General features: G+C 35.8%; 1 protein-coding gene across 2 annotated transcripts in view; it reads left to right on the forward strand.

Annotated features, from left to right (window-relative positions):
* The window catches only part of DDX10 (DEAD-box helicase 10), a 202553-nt gene that overhangs the window by 47477 nt on the left and 130805 nt on the right, over nt 1-24271 (forward strand). For both annotated transcript variants that reach the window (XM_036426967.2, XM_036426966.2), the window contains exon 13: nt 2136-2613. In XM_036426967.2, the coding sequence (XP_036282860.1) occupies nt 2136-2613 (478 nt within the window). The remainder of the gene's footprint in view (nt 1-2135; nt 2614-24271) is intronic.

A 24271-nucleotide genomic window follows, 5' to 3' on the forward strand; every position in this document is an offset into this window, starting at 1 on the left:
TAACTGAGATTACTATTATATGAAAATAAAACTCTTGGTCTTGTTTAGGCTTAGAATTTGCAGGATTTTTTTCCTAACATTTTTGGCTATAAAGGAGGAGCGTCCATTTTTTAATGAGTTCTACCTGTGGGAAAAGCACTGACAATATCCTATAGAAGCACCCTTGAGGTAGATCATACTTTGAAATTCAGCATGAAATTTCCTAGTCTGTGATGATATATGTACTGATAAGTCCAGTTCTATATATTTAGCCAGCTCTCCAGGAATTTTAGTGTCTTTACCTATAAAATGAGTCTAATAAAACTTTTATCTGGGTGAGCTGCTGCTTTGCTCTCCATGTTAGAGTGATATATAAGAGAAATATGCACATTAGGTCAGATATTGCATGTTTTAAAAATTCTTGCGGCGTACTGGTTGAAAATCGTTGGCTTAGGTAATGAAAAACCACATGCATAGATAACACATTTTTGTTTATCTGTTTATATACTAGTTACTCATGAAATTCTATTCTGGTTGTCTGAATGACTTAGTTGAGAGATTAGCAACAGGAGAGGCACAAGTCTTTAACACTGTAGGACCATATTTAGGGGACATTTTATTGCCACAGGTGCCAGTAGATCTTACCTGTTTATAGTTGAAGACCTTTGCTTTATATTGGTGATGTTTAGGGAAGGCAGAAAGTTAACTTCGCCATCTAAATAACTGGTACAGTTTAATTGTAATTATAATTTCCTTTAGAAGCCTTTGATAACTAAAGCACTGCTATATATGCAGGATATAATATAGGTATACAAAATTATTTTACTAGAAAAATCATATTTTGAATACTTAATATATACATTTTATTGTGCTAGCTGTTAAAATTACAGATGTGTATATACTCCTACCTTAAAGGAGTTGTACGTTTTAGGAGCTTAGAGGGACATACAAGTGTAATTGTAATACACTGAGAGAAATGATTTTGTGATCCCAATCCATAGCTTTTATAGCAGCAATAATGACAAGTTCTCAGTAGTGGTTGCCTGTGTGCCAGGCACGATTTTTTTTTTTTTGATTGATTGATTGATTTATTAAAAAAAAAAAGAAATTAGAATATTTTATTTTATTTTATTTATTATTATTTTTTTAAACATATTTTATTGATTTTTTTTTACCCCCCTCCCTCCCTCCCACACATCCCCTCCCTCCCCAGAGTTTTATGTCCATTGGTTGTTCTCCAGGCACGATTTTAAGTACATTGCATCTATGAACATTTTATTCTTGCAACAACCCTATCATTTTATTCTTACAACAATCCTTCTTATCATACCATTTTACAAATGAAGGAACTGAGGTATAGAGAGGTTAAGTAATGCCTTTTGATCATACAGCTAGTAAGTAGCAGAGCCAGGATTTGAACCTTAACAGCCCTATTTCTGAATCTCCATGTTATCATTATTCTTCGCAGTTTCTATGGATCATGTCTTAAAGAAAAAAGGCAGTGGATCCATGTTGTAATGTTAGCTGTTATAACAGGCTGTGCTTTAAAAATTTATTTTCAATCTATCAGTGGGAATTTAGAAGCTGGGAAAGACCTGATCATAAAGTGAACCTTATTTTATTTTTTGTCTCTGGTTTGAAAATTTTTTCTGTAGAAGTGATTACCATTATATTTCTCCAAAGGGAGGACCGTGATACTGGAGTTTTTTCTTTGCTGAGACCTATATTTTGTCCTTTCAGGGCCATGTCTTTTCCAGTGTTAGTATTTACATTTTACAAAGTGTTTTTATAGAGTTAGTATATCACATCTCCATGACAATTGTGAGATTGGTCTGGTAGGTACTGTTATTCCATGTTTCAGGAAGTGGAGGCTGAAGGAGTTAAACTGGAAGCTGGCAGATCTAGTACTCATATTGTTTCTTTGTTTCTGTTCTCGTGCTCTTTTATAAGATATTAACCTCTTAATGAAAAATGGGCTATCTTCATTGTTTTCTGACAGATATTCAGTATTTTCTGTCAAGATTTTTGTATCTCAGAGGAACATTTTCTTTGGGAAAGGCTTTAAAAATAGATCCCAACTCTTGAGAAACTGTTTCATAATAACCATAAACACACCATCAGTGTATTGATTAACTATTTTTAATTGCCCATTTAAGGTCTCTTGGTCTTGCTGTGGCACCACGGGTACGATTTCTTCAGAAAATGCAGAAACAACCGAACAAAGAATTGATAGTGACCCAAGATAAAGACGTAAGTGAGCCAAGGGCCCCCTCCCTCACCAATGATGAAGTGGAAGAATTTAGAGCATACTTCAGTGAGAAAATGTCCATCCTTCAGAAAGGTGGTAAAAGACCAGAAGAGACAGAAGATGGACTGGCTAATGGCATTAGTGATGAAGAGGAAGAAGAAAAGGAAGATGAAGAGGTGGAAGAGAAACTGGGAAAAGCAAAAGGGTATCAACCTCATTCCGGCCCTAGCACTGACGAGTCTCAGGAGCACAAGGAAGCTCCCTTGCAGTTCTTGGACAGAGATGATGATGATGATGAGGAAGAAGATGAACTCGGAGCTGATTTCTTTAAAGTGAAGCGACACAATGTGTTTGGGTTGGACCTTAAAGAGAATAAAGCATTACAGGTAAGTGTACTCCCAATGGAGGGTCTTCTATTTCTTACTGCTTATTGTGTGTTGCTTTGTTGCCTTTGAGCAACTATTGGAAAGCAAGAACTAGGAAAAATTTGTAGGATGACTTTCTTTGCAGTGAACTCTCCCTCTTCCTCCATAGTTAGAGATAGGTGCCAAAGAATTCTTTTTTTTTTTTTTTTTTTTTTTTTTTTTTTTTTTTGTGATGTGGGGAAATCTTCTCATTTACTGGTATTTTGATGCATGTTTTTAAAGTAGCCAGCGTCATGATTATAACATTAAGAAAGGTGATGGGGTTTCATGGTTTATAGTGTGAGGATATTTCATTGTGATTCTTAACATACTACTGATATAAATCATTAAAATGTTCCTTACAACAGTTTAACCTCTCTAAACATGAATTTTACTTTTAATGAGACATTTGCATTTGGGCACCTATCCAGCATCTTAAATAGAACAGTAGCACTTCTTTTTAAAGGCCGTTTATAAAGGTTTATTGAAAATTTCATGTAGATTCCTTGTTTCTCTAAAGGTACCTGCTAGGAGGAATAAAAGAGATAGCACCTGTTTTCTGGAGTACTTGCAGGTGCACAGTAAATGTGTTTCTCCCTTGTTACCTATTTCCCTTCCTGTTTGTGTGCCCTTTATTCTTGATAATTTCCTTTTTCTTTTCTTTTTAAAAAAATATTTTATTGGTACTTTACAGAAAGGAAGGGAGAGGGATAGAGAGTTAGAAACATCGATGAGAGAGAAACATTGATTGGCTGCCTCCTGCACACCTCCTACTGGGGATCTACCTGCAACCAAGGTACATGCCCTTGACCAAAATCGAATCTGGGACCTTTCATGCCACAGGCCGACGCTCTATCCACTGAGCCAAACCAGTTAGGACTTGATAATTTATTTAAAGAGAATTGAATGAAAAATGAATTTGTACTGTTATTTATATAAAGCTTAATAAAATTCTAAAACCCACAGTAGGAAACATTAAATTTTAAACCATGAGTTCAAAGAAATAAAAATTTTAGAAAGGTAGCAATCATACTTATTGAGTACTTAATTATATTAGCAATTTTCTAAACATCTCAAATATTTTATTTATTTATTTTTACTAACCCTATGAGGTAGGTACTCTTTCATACAGGTAAGGAGAAAAACAGACACACAGACAGTAAAATACTGAAGAGTGCAATTTGTTACTGGCAAAGTTGGAATTTGAATCTAGGTATTCTGACTTGAGTAGTTCTTGACCAATAAAAGATGTTTTTTGAAGTCTGGTTTATCACTTTTTAAAATAATTGATATATTTTGTGTGATATCTGATAAATCTGATTAATCCAAGGTCATAAAATTTCCTTCTGTTTTCTTTTAGAGGTTTTATAGTTTATTACTTAAATTTAGGGCAAGGATTTACTTCAGCTTAAATTTTTGTGTATGAGGTAAAGTTTGAGGTTTTTGCTTTTCAAAAGGATGTCCAATTAGACCAGTCCTGTTTATTAAATGCTGTGCTGTTTCTATCCATTTACTTGACTTTTCATTGAAATTTCAAATAAACGGATGTATATAGTCTTTGTTGACTCAATTCTGTCTACACAGCTATCCTTTCAACAATAACACCTGTCTTGATACTGTAACTTTACAGTACATCTTTAAATTGTGTAGTGTGAGTCTTCCTTCCAACTTGATATTTTAAAAAAAATTTGTTTTGGAGATTTTTGGACCATTTAATTTCCATATGGGTTTTGAATCAACTAGTTAATTTGAACAAAAATCCCTGATGATAACTTCATTGAGATTGTATTGAATCTATAAATCTATTTGGGGAGAATTGACATCTCAATATTAAGTTTTTGTTTTGTTTTTTAAATAAATCTGTATTGTTCAGATTATTACAAATGTTATAATTGTATAGCTTCCCTTCACCTGGTTCCCACCCCACCCTCTGCCCTTAACGCCACTGTCCTCATCCATAGGTGTACGATTTTTGTCCAGTCTCTTCCCACGCACCCCCCCCCCCACACACACACACCCTTTCCCCCTGAGAATTGCCAGTCCACTCCCTTTCTATGTGCCTGATTCTATTACATTCACCAGTTTATTCTGTTCATCAGATTTATTTATTCACTTGATTTTTAGATTCACTTATTGATAGATATGTATTCTTCATTTTTTTTTTTTAATCTTTACCTTTTTTTTCATATTCTTCAAGAATACCTTTCAACATTTCATATAATACTGGTTTGGTGGTGATGAACTCCTTTAGCTTTTTCTTGTCTATGAAGCTCCTTATCTGACCTTAAATTCTGAATGATAGCTTTGCTGGGTAGAGTAATCTTGGTTGTAGGTTCTTGCTATTCATCACTTTGAATATTTCTTACCACTCCGTTCTGGCCTGCATAGTTTTTGTTGAGAAATCAGCTGACATTGTATGGGTACTCCCTTGTAGGTAACTAACTGTTTTTCTCTTGCTGCTTTTAATATTCTCTCTTTGTCTTTTACTCTTGGCATTTTAATTATGATGTGTCTTGGTATGGTCCTCTTTGGATTGCTTTTGTTTGGGGTTCTCTGTGCTTCCTGGACTTGTAAGTCTATTTCTTTCACCAGGTGGGGCAAGTTTTGTCATTATTTATTCAAATAGATTTTCAGTATCTTGCTCTCTCTCTTCTTCTGGCACCCTCATAATTCAGATATTGGTATGCTTAAAGTTGTCCCAGAGGCTTCTTACACTATCTTAATATTTTTGTATTTTTTCTTTTTTCTTTTCCAATTGGATGTTTTTTGCTTCTTTGTATTTCAAATCTTTGACTTGATTCTTGTGATCTTCTAGACTGCTGTTGGATCTCTGTATATTATTATTTTTTTTATTTCAGTCAATGTATGCTTAATTTCTAGTTGGTCCTTTTTCATATCCTCCAGGGTCTCTCTAAATTTATCGGCCTTTTCTAGAAAATTCTTAAAAAAAAACACTTATAACTGTGGTTTTTGAACTCTATATCCAGTCGTTTGCTTTCCTCCATTCCTGTCATTTGTGACCTTTTTCTTTGTCTCCTCACTTTTGCTGCTTCCCTGAGTTGATAGAGTGGCTTTGTGTGCTAGGTGTCCTATAGAGCCCAGTGCCTCAGCCTCCCCAGTCACCTGAGGTGGATATTCTTGATGCACCGTTTGTGGGCTGTGTGCACACTCTTGTTGTAGCTAAGCCTTGATTGTTGTTGGTATCACTGGGAGGAATTGACATCCAGACCAATTGGCTGTGAGGATCAGCTGTGTCTACAATGGGAGAACTTCTGTGCTGTAGACACCCTTATGAGACAAGACTTGCTTCAGTGGGGCTTTGGTGCTCACTGAGTCTTCCACCTGAGTGTGTCCCTTATGGATCTGAGGAGTTGTAATCTGGTTAGTTTCCAAAATAAAAATAAATAAAATAAAAATAAGAATTTTAAGAATCTTTATTCTTGAGTTTGAGCAGTTAACATATGTATACTTATCTGAAACTTTTTAATGGAAGTACTGTATTGATGGTAACACTGGATTTAACTCTTCATGTTTTTCCCTCCATTATCCAAATTTAAGAGTATTTCCATTTTGACTTTGTTCTTTTTGAAACACAGCTTCTAAGATACATAATAATCAAAGTCCAAGTTAACAACTGAAGTTAGTGCCATCTATTGTGACAGGCAGAGTTATATTATGTTTGCTTTGATATAAGGCTTTCATTCATTACCACAAAATTGCATTTTAGGTAAAATGGAAGTTTATTAAATGAAGGCTTCATGAGATTTGTTTTTTTGTTAATCCTCACTAGAGAATATTTTTATGCATTGATATTTAGCAAAAGTAAAGCGAAGCGAGAGGGAGGGAGAGAGAGAGAATCATCAATGTCACTCCCTCCTGGGAGTTGGTGCCTTAAAGTTAATTGGCACTAAAAGTTCAGTGGGAACAGGGTTGCCTGCGTAATAAGAAAGACCTTTTTTTTTCAGTAAAAGTAAAGTGTAAATATAAAGTACATACTCATTAGATAAGATTATCATGCCAATTTCATAATGGTTTAAATTTTAAGTCTTTAGGGCGGTGCTCCCAAGCTGAGTTTGCTTAAGGGCTAATATTCTAATTTTCAATCCATTGCAGGACAATAATGTAGTAAAACATCCATCTATATATATAAAGGCCTAAGCGCCTGGTCGCTATGATATGCACTAACCACCAGGGGGCAGACACTCAATGCAGGAGCTGCTCCTTGGTGGTCAGTGCACTCCCACAGTGGAAGCGCTGCTGAGCTGACCAATGGGCGCCAAATGCCTTGCTCATGGATGGTGAGTGCTGTTGCGGCTGCAGGAGCCTTTCCCAGGGACATTCCCCCTGCATGCCTCTTGACTGGAATCGAAACTGGGACCCTTTGGTCCACAGACCGACACTATCCATTGAGCTAAACTGGCTAGGACTTTCTTGACCTTTTTTGTTGCCTTCTTTTTTCCCCCACTAGGTTAGGTTATTTTTCCCCTTTTACCTCTTAATCATAAAGCCTCCTTCTGTGTATATTTTCCCTATCTTTTTTGTTTATGTGGCTATAAGAATACAATGTTGTAGAATGTTTGAGTGTGAATGTGTTTGTAATGAATGATGTTTAATGAACGGAACGTTTTTGTTTGTCATTTACAAAATTGTTCAGTTTCTCTTTTAACCCTTCCATATCTTTTGGGTTATTTTTGATGGATGGGATCACAGTTGCGATGTGAGGGTTCCTTGACCCCTTTTGTTATTGGGTCTTTGTTTAAATTGTGCAAGTACTTCTCAGAAAAGGAAGGGAGGAAGAACTGGTAAATAGGCTTTTGGTAGGCACATTGACTATACAAAGAAATGTGTAGTAAGATGTATCACCTTGAGAGTTGGCAACATAATGTAGCGCTTCCTAAATAAACAAAAAATTATTAGAAACAATACCGTAAAGTTTTATTAAACTTAATATTTAACTTATCTTTCAAAGGACAAAAAGTTTATCTGTACTAAGCAGGTAGCAGACCATCCGTCTCTGGACATTTTCCCCTCAGAGGGCTGTTGCTGTTTTTGATATATATATATATATATATTTTTTTTTTCTTCTTCTAGCATGCCTGCTGGCTGTTAGAATAGAGTTGACAGATGGTCCTGATTTACCATTGGGCAGAGAATCTGCTAGTTTTTATTTGGCATAAATAAATGGTTGAAAACAGTGCTATTTTGTTACAGTTCTAATCAAGCCAGCACAGTGGTGATTCTTAGAGTTTATTACTTTTAAGATCTGGAAACAAATGTCCTAGTATCCTGGGCACTATGAATGTCCTGAAATATATGAAGACAATCTTAACCATTAGGTACACATGAGATAGAAATCACATATTGTAACTTTCGGAGAGCACATAGAGGGTGCGGCTCAGATTTTAAGGGATAACCTGTCTTAATGTGCAATTTTCCATCCTGCTTGTCTGCTTCCTCCCACCACCCCTCATGTTGATGGAACAAGTGATTCAGTCTGTTAGAGGCAATCACTATAGAGAATGCCTCCAAGTAACAATTTCTACCTACGTTTATTTTCTAAATTAAACTGGCACACTTCCTATTACATCCTTTGAATGGTCATTGTTAGAGTAATTCTTCCACCGGCATGCATTTTCATATCTGTTGGTTTTTGTCAAAGGAAGCCACAGCACAGGAATTCTTTTTTCCTTGCTGTGATACCTAATTTTGGAAAGTACGGTATACTAATTTCAGAATGTTTGATGGGTGAAATGGTTGTATATTGCAGAAACAGTAAGAACCTGATAAATATTCTCTCCTGTGGTTTCGTTCAGCATTGTTTTGATTTTCTTGTTTTTTATCTATCTGGACTGTTTTTCCTACTTGCTGACATTTTCATAAAGTAGAATTTTGTAAATCAAAGAGTAGGTAAAATCTATTATGTGCTCTATCTTGACTCTTTACTCAAATCTTCTGAGATTTATTTTTTAAAAAATGAAGCTGAAAATTTGACTTTTAATGAATGTTGTTTTCTTTTTACTATATCCTGTTAAAGGTTTTAGATTGGCTCAGTTTCAGACACACTTAGTAATGCATGTTTTAATAGCTATTGAGCCATTGTATTTAATAATGTGAACAAATTATTGGTTTTTAATGGTTGTTTTTAGAGATAATACTCTGTTTCTAACTCTCTTCCTTCCACAAAAAGGAGGGAGGAGATATTTTATTGTCCAACAATATGCCACCAGTGTCCTTGAGGCTACCTGTCTAGTTTCCAGCCTGTCTACTAACACCAACCAGATTTACGGTTACAGGATTAGATGTGGTGTATTGGTTACTCCTCTTCCTCTCCTCACCTCCCACTAACTAGCCCTGTTCTGTGGTGGACATTGCAGATTCGTTTGTCTTTTCGTCTTCATTTACTGAAGAGAGAAAAACAAATTAGGTTTCAAGAATTTATGAAGAACCTAAGATTCTACTCTACTTGCAGCTTAACAAGTTAGCTTGCACATTTTTATTTACTTTGCTAGGTCACTCATGGCACAGAAGGCTACGTGAACTTCAAGTTTGCACTGGTTCCCCTGCCTCTCAAATTCCACAGGGGCATGCCAGGTTGGTGTCATCCAAAGAGTAGATTTGTGTCAGAGCTAAGGAACCCCCAGTCCTGTGAGAGGTCTGCTAGCCAACCTGCCCCACCTTCACCCAAAGGGAGACATTATCTTCATTAACCTCGTCAGGAACAATTCTGTTACCTGTCCCAAATGGAGGTACTGTATTCCGTTTTTGCATGCTTGAAAAGGTAATCTGAAAAAGTAATTGATGGAAGGTATATGGAAACAGGGATATTTTCTCCCATGCCAGGAATAGCAACCAACTTTCCATTTATCTTTCCACTTTGGTCAGCTTCTCCCAGATCAGACTGTAGAAAAACTACTTCAATTTAAATGCCAACATGAATTCCAGCGACGCACAGGTTCCTGCATGTGAAAACCATTACTTTGTTTGATAAGGCCTAAAGTAGTGTGTAGTTAAGTTTTCTGGGACCGAGACAGATGCTCCAGAGCAGCGGTCACCAACCTTTTGGACTCGCGGACCACCAGTTGGCGACTGTTGCGCCAAAGGTTTCCTTAAACCAGCGGATGCCAACCTTTTGGACCTCATGGACCACCGGTTGGTGACTGCTGCTCCAGAGTGTGCTTACCCCTGTCTGGGCACCGAGCACTCTGCACTGTCATAGTTTTGTTTTCCCTACTATACTGTATTCTGGTATGAAGGCAGGGAATTGTATTATTCCTTCTGTGTTTTTATATCTGTCAGGGTTGCCTGTTCTTATAGAAGATTCTCATAGCTGTTTGTTGAATGAGATGATTGAATGAATAAGTGAGGAGAACTTCTTTAACTCAGATGTGTTGATCTTTTATTTATTCAGGTTCCATATCCCAATTTGAGACTTAGCTATTTGATAGAAAAATGTACCTAGAACATAAGGGGTCAGAAAATATTTGTTGGCTGAATGGGTTAACCTTAGATAGGACTCTTTTCTCAGTAAAGTTATATGCTAATATATTGTTTTGGATGAAACGTTGGTTAGAATAAATATCTGTGTGAAATCATTCCTAAATCTGAATGAACCCATCTATCGTCTTTTTCTTCTCATATATTAATAGATTGTTTTGATCTCCAGGGGCCTTGATGTGGTCCTCTGTGTTCTCTAGAAAAATAAAGATTTAAGTAAAAGTTGACGACCCTTCTAAAGTTGATTGAATTTTTTTTTTTTTTTTTAGAAAAACCAAATTTTATAGAGTTCACTGATAGAAATCAGTTTGACCCTAATTCTTTCTCGTGAGTGGCTTGTTTTTGTCTAAATGTGTGTAGTGTAGTTCTCAGTAGAGTTGTGATGAAGGGTGTGTATATAAATCATTGTTGCCAGGAGACTTTGCAGAACTCTTGACAGCGATGTGCTTCAGCTGAAACTTCAAGCTTACCAGAGGCAGAGGTACAGTGCCAGCACAGGTTCTTGCGTAAGTGCAGTGCTTCTTGAGTTTTGTTGTTCCCACATTTAAGAAGCTTGGAGAAATAGTCGAAAAACTATTATGTCATACCTTTTGAGACATATGTGGAAACATGATAGTAAAGATTAATTACTTTACACAAGAAATGAATTGTTTTGGACAGGCCTATGTATTCACATTTGTGTTGGGTTTATGTGTTTTTACTAAAATGTGTTTAGTAATATGAAGGAGAAAAATGATTCATAAGCTTTTCAAATTCAGATGTAGAGTTTATTTGTACTTAATTATCTTTTCCTTAATATTAGTTATTTGAATGGTTTTATGTAGTTTCTAGGAATTCCTCAAGTCAGAAGTTGAAGGAAAGAAAGCATTGTTTCATCGCAGTTTGGGAGCATTTTTTCAGTAAGATCTGTGTGTTGAGTTGCTCACATTGTGTGAAATGTGAAGCTTTAGCAGATGTCGAGAAATGAATGATTATTTAATGAGGCTATTTATGTCTCTGGTTTTCTTAGGTTGAAACATCCTGCTGGACTACTTAGAACACCAGCTTCTTTCTTCTATAAAAACACCCACATCAATATTATAGACTCACTTATTCCTTTTTCATTGAAATGATTCATAGTGCCAAGACCTAAAATCATTGGGGAAAGAATAAAAATACTGAGCCTATGGGTAGAACGGGTTGGCCTAAACATTTGGGATCATGTCTGTTGATCCCAATTATTCTCTGCCACATTTTCCCTCTGTAATTAATCATATGTTTTATTTTCTTAAAATACTCAATACAGACATTACTGTATCAAATATGGAAGTTAGACTTCTTAGACCTCAGTAAAGTTACACACGTAGAGACACAATGTTCATATGGAAACATTAAGTGAAATAATATAAGATAGAAATATAAGAAAGATTACGTACCATATTCATCTGTACTAAAAAAATGTTTTGAATTTGTGCTAGAACTTTAGGCCAGAGTACTGGAACTCTTTCTGGAGAAGGTGAGATTTGATTAGTATTGAAGGTTGTGTTGGATTTGATAGGTAAAGAAAGAGGGAAAGGTTATGTTTAGTGTGATTTTAAATATATATAATCATTTTCGGTTAGTCAGTTTGATTAAAATATGAATTAAGGATAGCAGATAGGCTTCCTACTATGTCTAACTGACCAGTTGGTGGTGGCAACTTGAATCTCTATATTGAAAGAAATGATAAATTCAGTTGTCTCAACCAGCCAGAGTGCAGTGGTTGAGAGTGAGGCTCACTTTTAGTATGGTATAGAAGAGTTTTGACATGATCACTACTTATTTCCCATTTCTGAAGGGTAGACGGAGGTGATAACAGTGAATATAAGAAACATGGAGAGAAGAGTTAAAGCCATTATTTTCAGGTTGCATATTTTATCAGGTCAAAGTTAAAAGTCCTCTTGTGCTTAAATGTCAAAGAACTGATCCTCTTTTGTTATGCTTGAAAGAGAGGAACCATGTAATTTTCTTATAAAACACTTTCTGTAAACACTTGGCCTTCTCTCATGCTTCTTGGAGATGCCACTACACACACACACACACACACACACACACACACACACACATATGTATGGTTTTTTTTAAAAAATGTCAGTATATGTAGAGTGTGTAACATACAAACTCTGGCTGAATAACATTTACTGTGTAAAACTTTGTTAATAAAATTGAGTTATCATGACAGAAATCACAAAAGAACTAAGTGTTTAATAATCAGTTAAAGAGTATAGAATTCCAGCCGGTTAGCGTGGCTCAGTGGTTGAGCATCGTTCTAAGAACCAGGAGATCACTGTTAGATTCCTGGTCAGGGCACATGTTCTGCGTTTCAGGCTTGATCCCCAGTAGGGGCCATGCAGGAGGCCACCAATTGCTGATTCCTTGTCATTGATGTATCTCCCTCCCTTCCTCTTCCTTTCTCTGAAATTAATAAAACACACACACACACACACACACACACACACACACATATATTTTCAAAAATGAGTGTAGAATTCCAACCAATTCTAATTTAAGTAGATTTACTCTTAATTGCAAGTGGATTATTAAAATAGTCATTTGTACTTTATTGTTACAAAGGTTTTTGCTTTGTTGAAAAGAAAATTAGGTAAAACAAGTAGTTAAGAGCTGTATTTTACTGAAGTTCCATATTGAATTTATTCATTGGCAATATGGACAATCCTTTCAAGTACTCTGTAAAAATGCTTTTTATCTTGAGCTTGTAATTTCTTTAAAGAAGAAAAAAAATCATCAATATGGTCAGAGCTAAAATAAGATTGCAGAATTTGTATGAAGTACAGCTGTTGCTTTGAATGTTTTAGTTGATGGAAATGAGAAGCCATATTAAGACTCTATTATGAAAGATTCCACTTGAGAAATTGGCTGTTAGTGTGTCATTGTTTTCTTTGGGAAACAATCAGAAGAGCTAACTTTAAAGGAACCTTTTGTTTTAGTATATTTAGCAGTGAATGATGTTGCAGCACTGCCACCAGCTTGGTTTGTCCCTCCTTCAGTACTGACTAAGCAGGTGTGACTCAGACTGACACTCAGTCAAATAGTTGTCTTAAACTTTCTTAAGGTTCACTTGCCAAATAGAAAATGGGAGACCTGAATCTTAAGTTTTCTACTAACAAGTTAATGATATTAAAATATTGGCATACTTTGGAGATATTGTGGGTGTAGCTTAGACAACCACAATAAAGTGAGTTGAAATTTTTATGCTAATGAAGTGTCTTGCCTTCAATTTATAAAATACACATCTATGAAAAGCAAGAAAGTGAAACAATAAAATAAGATGTTTGCACTCACACAGTGGTGCTGTAATCAATTTCTGTATTTTACAGGGGTTTCTAACACTTCTGTCATTCTCCCCCTCTTCTCTTTGCCATGGCCCTTTCACAGGCCATTTATTTTAGCATAAAAAATTAAAGGTCTTGGGTGGGGTAGCTATAGGATGTCTAAGGAATCACAGTAAATTGTGAAGCAGGGAATTTTTACATTAGTTTAAGATATGTCATTATCAAAGGAGACTTTCCATAATTTGGAATCAAAGATGTTAAGAAGTAGAAAAGTTACTATAATTCCCTCTATCACAAAACCTCGTATTCTGCAGTGGATAGAAGAAAAAGTCGGGGGTCCAAGTAATCCTAAATATTTTATTTTATGCATCTGAAACATTACTCTGAGAAAGGTAATCATTAGACTCCCAACAGGGCCCTTTGCAAAAGAGGAAGAGGGCGAAACAAAAGGTCCTTTCTTTTTGGAGCTTTAAAATGTTGTTAGGGAGACCTCTCCATCTTAAAACAACACAAGTCTTAAAGAGATTAAGAAATTAGCAAAAATATACATTCTTGAGTCAGGATGTGCATCAAATGGACATCACTTCATATTTATCTTTATGTGTATGTGTTTGTGGACATTTAAATTCATTTCTCCTAGCAAATTTTAATTATACAATACAGTGTTTTCAACTATAGTTACCGTGTTATATGATCCATCTTCAGACCTTTCTCATCTCACAACTGGCAATTTGTACCCTTTTACCAACCTCTTCTTATTTTCCCTGCCTCCCTACCCTGGCAACCACTTTTCTACTCTTGCTACGACTAGTTTTTATGTGGAGGTCTTAGAAATACATTTGTGTAGGGTCTTCAAGTTTCATCTGAAATAGTTGTTTCTTACTTTTGATGTCTACTTAGCAAAAGATAGAGAAAACAAGTAGAGGCATCCTAATATGACTTCAGCATGTCAGTGTTTGGGGTTTCTGCCACATATTTCTGTGTGGTCTTTACTTTCTCTCCTGTGGGATGAATTGGGTAGAGGTGGTTCACCAAGTAATTTAAGAAGCTCCTTGATCACAGCTGCCACCCTCTGATAGCATGAACATCCAATAGTGTTTCCTATGATAACCAGAGATGCATGTTTTGCAACATTGTCATGGTCCCATCTTGATGTACTTATGAATATTTGTTCTGAGTACATAGCTGATGAATATCATGACTCAATGGGAACAATTTTGTTGTTCTGGTCTTTTAGCCAGATTAGATGCCATGTGCTTGTTAGTCATCCATTGTGGAATGATCGCAGTGAAGAAAACTTGTGATACTAGTATTTGAAATGGTTTTGTATTTGTCATAGTCATATTATGTATATGTGTAAAACCGAAATGGCCGAAAATTGCAAAACTGTTTTCCAGAACTAAACTATAAATGTAGCATAACATTTTTGCCACTGTGAGCAGTAGCATCTTAATTTTTATGTTCCTCAAGATATTTAGTATTATTCTTTTTAAAAACATTTTTATTCTTGATAGTATTACATATATCCCCTTGTTCCCCCATTGACTCCCTCCAGCTCGCCCCTACCCCCACCCCAGGCCTTCACTACCCTATTGTCTGTGTCCATGGGTTACCCGTATATGTATACAAGGTCTTTGGTTGATCTCTTCCCACCCAGCTCTGCCTTCCCTCTGAGATTCAACAGTCTGTTCCATGCTTCTACATCTCTGGATCTGTTTTATTCAACAGTCCATTTTATTCATTAGATTCCACATATGAGTTGAGATTATGTGACACTTGTCTTTTTCTGACTGGCTTATCTCGCCAGCATATTACTCTGCAGGTTCTCCCATGCTGTCTCAAAGGGCAAGAGACCCTTCTTTTTTACTGCTGTGTACTACTCCGTGGTGTAAAAGTACCACAGCTTTGTTACCCACTCATTACTGATGGGCACGAGCTGTTTCCAGATCTTAGCTATTGTAAATTGTGCGGCTATGAACATAGGGGTGCATATATTCTTTCTGATTGGTATTTTGAGTTTCTTAGGATATAATCCTAGAAGTGGGATGGCTGAGTCAAATGGCAGTTGCATATTTAATTTTTTGAGGAAACTCCATACTGTCTTCCATAATGGCTGCACCAGCCTGCATTCTCACCAGCAGTGTATTAGGGATCCTTTTTCTCCACATTCCTGCCAGCATTTGTCATTTGTTGATTTGTTAATGGTAGCCATTCTGATGAGGTGATACCTTAAATGTTGTTTTAATTTGCATTCCTGATTTGAACATTTTTTTCATATGTTCTTTGTCGTTCATATGTCTTTTTTGGAGAAGTGTCTGTTTAGGTCCTTTGCCCATTTTTTAATTGGATTGTCTTTCTTTTGTTAAGGTGTATGAGTTCCTTATATAGTTTGGATATTAATTCTTTATGTATCATTGGTAAGTATGTTCTCCCATACAGTGGGCTCCATTTTAATTTGGCGATGGTTTCTTTTGCTGCGCAAAAACTTGTTATTTTGATTTAGTCCCATTTGTTTATTTTCTCTTTAGTTTCTTTTGCCCTAGGAGATGTATCTGTAACTATATTGCTACGAGAGGTGTCTGAGATTTTGCTACCTATGGTTTTTTTTCTAGGATTTTTCCCTTACATTTAAGACTTTTATCAATTTTAAGTTTATTTTTGTGTATGATGTAAGTTGGTGGTCAAGTTTCTTTCTTTCTTTCTTTCTTTCTTTCTTTCTTTCTTTCTTTCTTATTTTTTTTTTTTCATGTATCTTTCCAATTTTTCAAAAACCATCATTGAAGAGACTATCTTTACTCCATTGCATAATCTTGCCTCCTTTGTCAAATTTCTGAGCATAATATAATTGCTTGGGTCACTTTCCATTGATCTATATGTCTGTGCTTATGCCAGTACCAGGCTGTTTTGATTACAGTGGCTTTATAGTATAACTTGATATGTGGTACTGTGATCCTTCCAACTTTCTTATTCTTGCTAAAGATTATTACAGCTATTCAGAATCTTGTTTGATTCCATACAAATTTTTGGAGTATTTTTTTTTTCTAGATCTGTGAAATATGCCATTGGTAATTTAATAGGGATTGCATTGAATCTATAGATTGCTTTGGGTAGTATGAACATTTTAATGATGCTAATTCTACCAATCCATGAACATAATATATTCTTCCACTTGTTTATATCTTCCTCTATATCTTTTGTCAACGTCCTGTAGTTTTCTAGATACAAGTCTTTTACCTCTTTGGTAAGGTTTCTTAATCCTCCCCCCTCTCCCCCCATGGTAAATGGGATTGTTTATTTAGTTTCTCTTTCTGAGAATTCATTGTTGGTATATACAAGTGCCATCAATTTCTAGGTATTAATTTTGTATCCTGCTACATTGCCAAATTCATTTATTAAATTTAGCACTTATTTTTTGGTGGAATCTTTAGAAGTTTTCTATGTACAGTGTATTGTCATCTGTGAATAAGGGGAGTTTTATTTCCTCCTTTCCAATTTAGATGCCCTTTATGTTTTCTCCATGTCTGATTGCTGTGGCTAGGAATTCCAGTGCTATGTTGAATAAGAGTATTGAAAGCAGACATCCCTGTCTTATTCCTGTTGCTAGGGGAAATGATTTTAGTTTTTACTCATTGAGTATGATGTTTTGTCCAGAAGGTCTCCCAGTAAATAAGCATATTACTCTTTTATTAGTATAGATGGTTTTTCTGTATTTTAGTTGTAATTCCCATTTGGTCCTGGGAGTGTGTCAGTGTAGCAGTGTAGCATCCACTTATTCTGCTGCCATTTTGGAATCTCTTTTTTTATGCTAGATTTTGAATTACTAATAGTGAATGTTGCAAAAGTTCCATTTTTCTCCATTGGGGCCTGCTACACAGTAGGTGCTGAATAAATGCTTGCTGAATTGAATTCTGGTAGCCAAGTTATAATGTTGGAAAAACATTTATGAAAATGCCTCTTATCATAAATTACAAATGTCTTTCTTATTTATTACTAGTGACTATTAGTAGTCTTTATTTTAGAAGAGTGAACTTTATAAAGCTTTAAATTTGTACAAACAAAATATGTTTAACTGTTTTCTACAGATGCACTAACATTTAGCTCTTCTTCTGAAGAATTCTAGGATTCAAGTGCTTATTAAATATTTATGTTTTGATCGTAAGGCACACAGCCTACACAGTCACATAAATTCTTATCCTTTGTTGGATAAGGATTATTTAAATAGAATCACTGCTTTTAATTTTCTATTTGCTTACTTTTAGATTAAAAAATAACAGAGCATCTTAAAATATAGGTTCCTCATAAACATATAACATCTACAAAATGAAGTCATCCCCACCAAAGTGGAAAAATATTACAGAAAGGAGCAACAACATTGCATTATGTACCCATTGCCTTGACAAGGATTTATTAAACCATGAAAACATATTTTGGTAAGAGTTAAAGGTACTCCTAAATGGCCTGCCATTCCCCATATGTCTGTCACATTTTCTTGGTTACCCTTTTGATATATTCCTATGCACTAATTTCTCTAAATACCTGGTTCAGAATCTATTTTGTTCTATTAAAAGCCAGAGGAATAATTTAAGATGTATAGTTCCTGTGGTGTATTCTCATTTAAAAATTGAAAAGCAGCATGAAAAATTAGAAGTAATGAACACTTGACAAATAAGCCAAAACATTCTCCTGGAATTAATTTGGCAATTTTTAGTAAAGTTTTATATTAATGAGTTATCTATTGAGTGAGTTTAATTTTTAATTTAGTATTCGGAACCACTTTGTACTTGCTTTTAGGGGCTTAAGGAATTAAAATATCTTCGGCTTTTTTTTTTTTGTTTAGCTGCCTTACGAATGTAAAAGGCTGAATACAGAGTGATTTATGTGTGTGTGCATGTGTGAGTATGTGTGTGTTTGTAAAATAACATAGTTACATGTTATATTTATTATTGGCTACTTTTTCCCTTTTAAAATGCCAACACAATAACATTAATTTCCTAGTTTATCTTTTTAATTCATTGTTGACAGTTCCTCCCCTTTGTTTAGTAATTTTCTTACAAAGTTAGTTTTGATGCTGATGTGTATCGTGGTGAAGTAATGGAAGCTTTTTGATGGCCTTTTTTGGGGACACATTGGATTCTGCTGTTTTTGCTGGAATGTCTTATATCACTGAATAATTTACTGTTCCTAGTACACAGAATGGCTTTAAAGCCTTGGTATGACCTTCTCTAAATGCTTTTCCTTGTAGGTTCTCACTAGTGTTCTCATAATATTTATACACTTATTAGAGGCCTGGTGCATGAATTCCTGCATGGGTGGCGATCGAGGCCAATGGGGTGCCTGGCCTGGGGGAGGGACCCTGGGAAGTTGGCTTGTTGGGGGAGGTGCCCTGGGAGGTTGGCTGTCTGGGAGTGAAGGAGCTGCAGGAGTTTGGATGACCAAGGGGTAACAAGCTGCGGGGAGTTGGCTGTGGGAGAGTACTGACTACCCGGGGGCAGCTCCTGTATTGAGTGTCTGCCCCCGGGTGGTTAGTGCATGTCATAGATAGCAACTGGTCGACCAATCATTCTGGTTGTTCAGTTGTAAAGGCCGTTTAGGCTTTTATAGATAGATAGATAGATAGATAGATAGATAGATAGATAGATGGTGTGAGTATACATTCCATTTTACAAGGATTATTTTGTTAGTACCAGGTTTGGAACCTATGGCCATAATCAAGTTTACAAATAGAATGTGCGTGATGAATCATTGGGATATAGGAAGGAAATATAAGAACTTCTATTTACTTATTTGACCCCTCATATTTTTCTTTTTTATTTGATTTGATATACACCCACATATATTCATGCACAAATTTTATAAATAAAAATGTATGTTGGGTGTATATTTAAACTGTTTTTACTAAACAGTGTGACTAAAAACATTTGGAATCCAAATATAGATGATAGGTGGATAAAAATCAAATTAGAGTGGTAGCATTAGGAAAATGAGGAGTGTAATTTTAGATATATTGCACATATAGCTACAGATGAGAGATAGGATAAGATAAGATAGGATAAGTATAAGTGATAGAAAGAAGGATCAGAGAAGATACCATTTTGCTCATGATATCAGTTAGCCTGGGGGATATATAAGAACATAAAGCAAACCTTGATCACTTTCTGTCACCTGTGCCTCACTGGGTGAGCATCCAGGAGGATGGTAGTTAAAAACTAGGAAGTCAGGATCAGAGAGGTGGAATTTTCAATTCGCCCTTCCCTGACCTTCCTTCCCCTATGGTAATCACCATTCTGTTGTTTGTATCTATGAGTTTGTTTTTGTTTTCTTTTATTAGTTTGATTGTTACTCTTCTGTTTTATATTCCACATATAAGTGACACTTTAATTGATTCATTACATCTTTAATTTGCATAGCTAACTCAAGTGTGCTCACTTAGCTTCCTGCCTTCATTGTTGTAGGAAATCTGATTTTGTTGGATACATGTCAGGGCCCCACCCTAATAGAATAGATGCTGTTGATGGGGAATAAATGTAGGCTGTGCAGCAGCCCTGGTGTGCACTGCTGTGGCTTTGTAAAGCCTCTTCTTGGCAGGAGGTCCTGGCATCCCTTGTCATTTAGAAAAACCTAGAGGTGTCCATGAGAGGCTGCAAAGGGAAAAGCCGCTGTTAACATTGTTTTAACAATGTAATTAAAATAAAAGTTTTTTTGCAACTAAAATCACTTGCCCTTGAGAAGACCTATGTGCAGATTGTTCTGTAATTGATTTATGTAGGAGTCCTGAGTTTTATAGTATACCGAAACTTTAAATCTGCTTAAGAACTAGTCTGGGGTTGGCAAACTGTGGTCACTGAGACAGATCAGGCCTACCTGTTATCCGTGTTTGCAAATAAATTTTTACTTTTTAAATCAAGTTTGATTGGAACACTGCTGTGCTTATTTGTTTACTTACTGTTGCTTTCTGGCTACAGCAGCAGGATTGAGTAGTTGTGACAGAGACCAGGTGGACCAGAAAGCCTAAAATAGTTATTATCCGGCCCTTTACAGAAAAAGCTTAACCTCTCCCTGAGTTTAACTTGCATGGTTTTATTAATAGTTCTTTTCTCTTTCCCCAGTTAGGTGGTTTTCTAGATGTTTATGTGGAGAAAATTACTGTTTATGAGACAGTAAGAATGGTTAACATTTGTTCTGGAGTAATACTTTGTGAGTTCAAATCTTGACTGGGCCGTTTGTCAACTTTGTGACTTGGGGAATATTCTCTTCCCTTTAGTTTCCTTTCTGAATGATAAGGCTAATAATAGTATTAGCTCAAAGGTTTGCTCTGATAAATACGAGTTGTGTCTAGTATATGACAGGTGCTCAATAAACAATATTAGCTGTTTTTACTGTAGATTTTTTTTTTTTGGAAACCTGAAGTAAAAGAAAAGGTAAAAGGAACCATGCCAAGATAATGCATTATGTCAGCTATACTTAGCCTCTGGCTATATTAATTCATTAGTGCTGCTACAGTTTTCTTCTTTCAAGCTGTTTGTTCAAGCTGCAGGAAGGTTAGTTTGCAGTTAACTTTATAGAATGTGATTTTTGTTGCTTAATCCATATTTATTTTAGTAATCAATTTAATGAAATTCAGTATGAAGCTGTTCATTGGACTGGGTGATGCTTACATATAAAATTTTCTAGTGCTGTGAAACCTCATGCATCTGGATGTCAGATTCACTGAGATCAAATTGCATTCTTCATCTGCCTTAATCAGATTGCAAGCATAATAAGTTCCAATTTATGGTTGTTTTGAGAATAAGGTCACTGAATAGATCAGAGGAAAGTTGAAATTGACCCTGTATTTTTATTGAATTTATTCACTTCACTGAGCTCTTTAATTTAGCTTTTAGATTGGTGCATGCAGTTGGACTTGTCTTTTGATTTAAGTTACTATGGGCTATGTACCTGATCTTTGGTTTACATAGTTCTAAACTTGTAATGTTGTTCCTGTAACATCTTTATGGTTCTGCTGTTAGAGGTGTGGATATGAGCTGTGAGTAACTTTGTGCAGATTGAAGGTTGGTTACTATTCTCTCACTGTGGCTTGTCTAAAAACAATAAGGTAGTCTTCTTGTGATATTTTCAGAGTATCTATTTGTGTCTTATCGAGGGCTTAGGATAGCGATTAGGCATTTTTGGTCAGTCATCTAGTGAGAAAAATGCAGGTCTTAACGTTAGATTATAGTCAACATTCATCTTTCAGATTCTTTTGGTCTTATTGAAGGAGAATAAGTTGTAAAGTCATTTATTGAGTAGAATCATCTCCCTTATAATTCCTCAAGCATCCCACACATATTAATTCTCTCTCCTGACTAGGAAAATTTGAAAAATAAATACAGCCTAAATTAGAGCATTTGATTTTAGTCTGGGTCTATGTTAAACTTGTCAGTGAAATGGATCTTCCCAGGCAGCAGATGGAGGGTGAGGCTGCTCAGGACACTGCTGAATGATTTTCTGGAGCCTGTGATCTGTGGCTTCATAGGTTACCCCAGCATAATTATAGCAACCCAGTCCCCGAACTCTCCCATTTCGCCCTGCAAAGAATTCTCTAAGCCAAATTATCAGCTTGTCTGCATTCACCTTCATCTCCAAGATCTTCCTCTTTTCCTGTCTCATTAGAAGTAATGTTTGTTTTTCCTTTCCAGGATGAATGCTGTATATGAAAATAATTTTATTTCTAAAAATTCACTTGCCACCTTTTGTGTATCACTCTGTGTAACATAAGCTACACACCTGTTAATTATAATTTTATGTAATTATCCAGTTAAAAATATTTGCTGGTAACCATATTTGTGTAGTTTGGAAGCAAATGTATGCACATACCTCTCCTTTTACTAATTATAATAATTTCTATACTTTTGTAAAACTCCTAAGTCTAATAATCAACAGTTCCATGGCCAGTGCAACGCCCCCCTCCCCGAGAGGTTTCCTGAAAAAGTACAGTTATCTTCCTTGACACCTTTGTTTTCAAGCTTCTCTTTATACCCTTGTGATTCTTTTATGCCTAGATTTGACCACATTCTTTTGACTGTTTATTTTCTTCTGGAAACGCCTGTCACTTTCTGTCTTGGAAACCATCATCCTTTCTGGCCTTAATTTCTTTCAGCCTTTATAATTTATTACTCTCAACCTCTTGCCCTCTTTCTTTCTTTTTTTCTTTCTTTCTGTTTTTTGCCTGATCTCCCATGTCCCAGCCAGTTAATTCCTTACTCTTTGTAATCTTCTATCGTTTCCTATATACTCTCTAATTTGTGAACCATTTCTTCAACATTTTTCTTTTCTGTTTTGTTCTTGTCAATACCTTTAATGCCATTTCATTCTTATCTCCTGACCTTATCTACCTGACAAACACAGAATTTATCTGATTGTCCAACCTCACCATGCTTGAACTGGGGTTGCTGAGTGCCACAGCAACCTCAGAGGGGCCCAACTCTTTCTGCCTCCTCTTATTCATTTACTAGAGGCCCAGTGCATGAAGTTTGTGCACCCTCTTTGAATGACTCAGCCCAGCCTGCACCCTCTCCAATCTGGGACTCCTCGAGGAATGTCCGACTGCCTGTTTAGACCTCGAGGGATCAGGCCTAAAAGGGCAGTCGGACATCCCTCTCACAGTCCAGGACTTCTGGCTCCCTACTGCTCGCCTGCCTGCCTTCCTGATTGCCCCTATAAGGGCTCATAGGAAAAACATTAAATAGTGAAATAAACAAAAATGAAACTTTTAGATTTTGTAAAATGTCAGGACAGGGAGCTATATAAAATCAGGAAGATTATATAATATATAATTGGACAATATAAGGATTATACTAGTTTCCTGTGGCTGCTGTAACAAATTACTAAAACATAGTGGCTTAAAACAACGCAGACTTATCCTACAGTTCTATAATTCAGAAGTCTTACATGGATCTCATTGGTTAAAAGTAAAGTTTTCTTTAAACTTTAAAAAAAAAAATCCTCACCCAAGGATATGTTTATTGATTTGAGAAAGAGGGGAAGGGGAGAGAAAGAGAGAAACGTTGATGTGACAGAGAAACATTGATGAGTTGCCTCCTGTCTGTGTCCTGACTAGGGATCAAACCTTCAATCTACATATATGCTCTAACCAGGAAATGAATCTGCAACCTTTTGGGATATGGGACTTTGCTCCAACCATTGGAGCCACCTGGCCAGGGCTGTTAAAACTTTAAAAATTGTTTTGTACATAAGACTGAGTTTTGATTGGGATATTGTCTTATGTCTACAGAAAATTGACGTAGCTCATTTGATTACTTGATTTGATGTGTGAGCTGGGCTGGAGGTGGTTGTAGGTAAAGACTAAGGGAATATTAAAATAATTTCTACTTTTTATAGTTTTACATATTTTTAAAATGAGCACTACATTTAACATATTGAAAACCCAAAACTTGTTCATTTTCCTACATGACATATGTATATGTATTTAATAGATAATATATATGCTATACATTACAATGTATATATGAATATATATTTAAATCTTTACTGTTGAAAGCATTATAGATGGATCCCACCCTGCCCAGGCCTTCACTACCCTATTATCTGTGTCCATGGATAATGCATATAAGTTATTTGGTTAATCTCTCCCTTCCCCCACCACCCTCTGAGATTCCTCGTCTGTTCCATGTTTCCATGCTTCTGGATCCATTTTATTCATCAGTTGATACTGTTCATTAAATTCTTTGTTCATTTATTTTGACTTTTATAATCAACTGATAGATATGTATTTATTGCCATTTTTATTATTCATATTTTTAATCTTTTTTTATTTTTCCTTTTAAAGAAGATCCTTC

The sequence above is a fragment of the Pipistrellus kuhlii genome, unplaced genomic scaffold (assembly GCF_014108245.1).
Source record: "Pipistrellus kuhlii isolate mPipKuh1 unplaced genomic scaffold, mPipKuh1.p scaffold_m20_p_9, whole genome shotgun sequence".
Lineage (NCBI taxonomy): Eukaryota > Metazoa > Chordata > Mammalia > Chiroptera > Vespertilionidae > Pipistrellus > Pipistrellus kuhlii.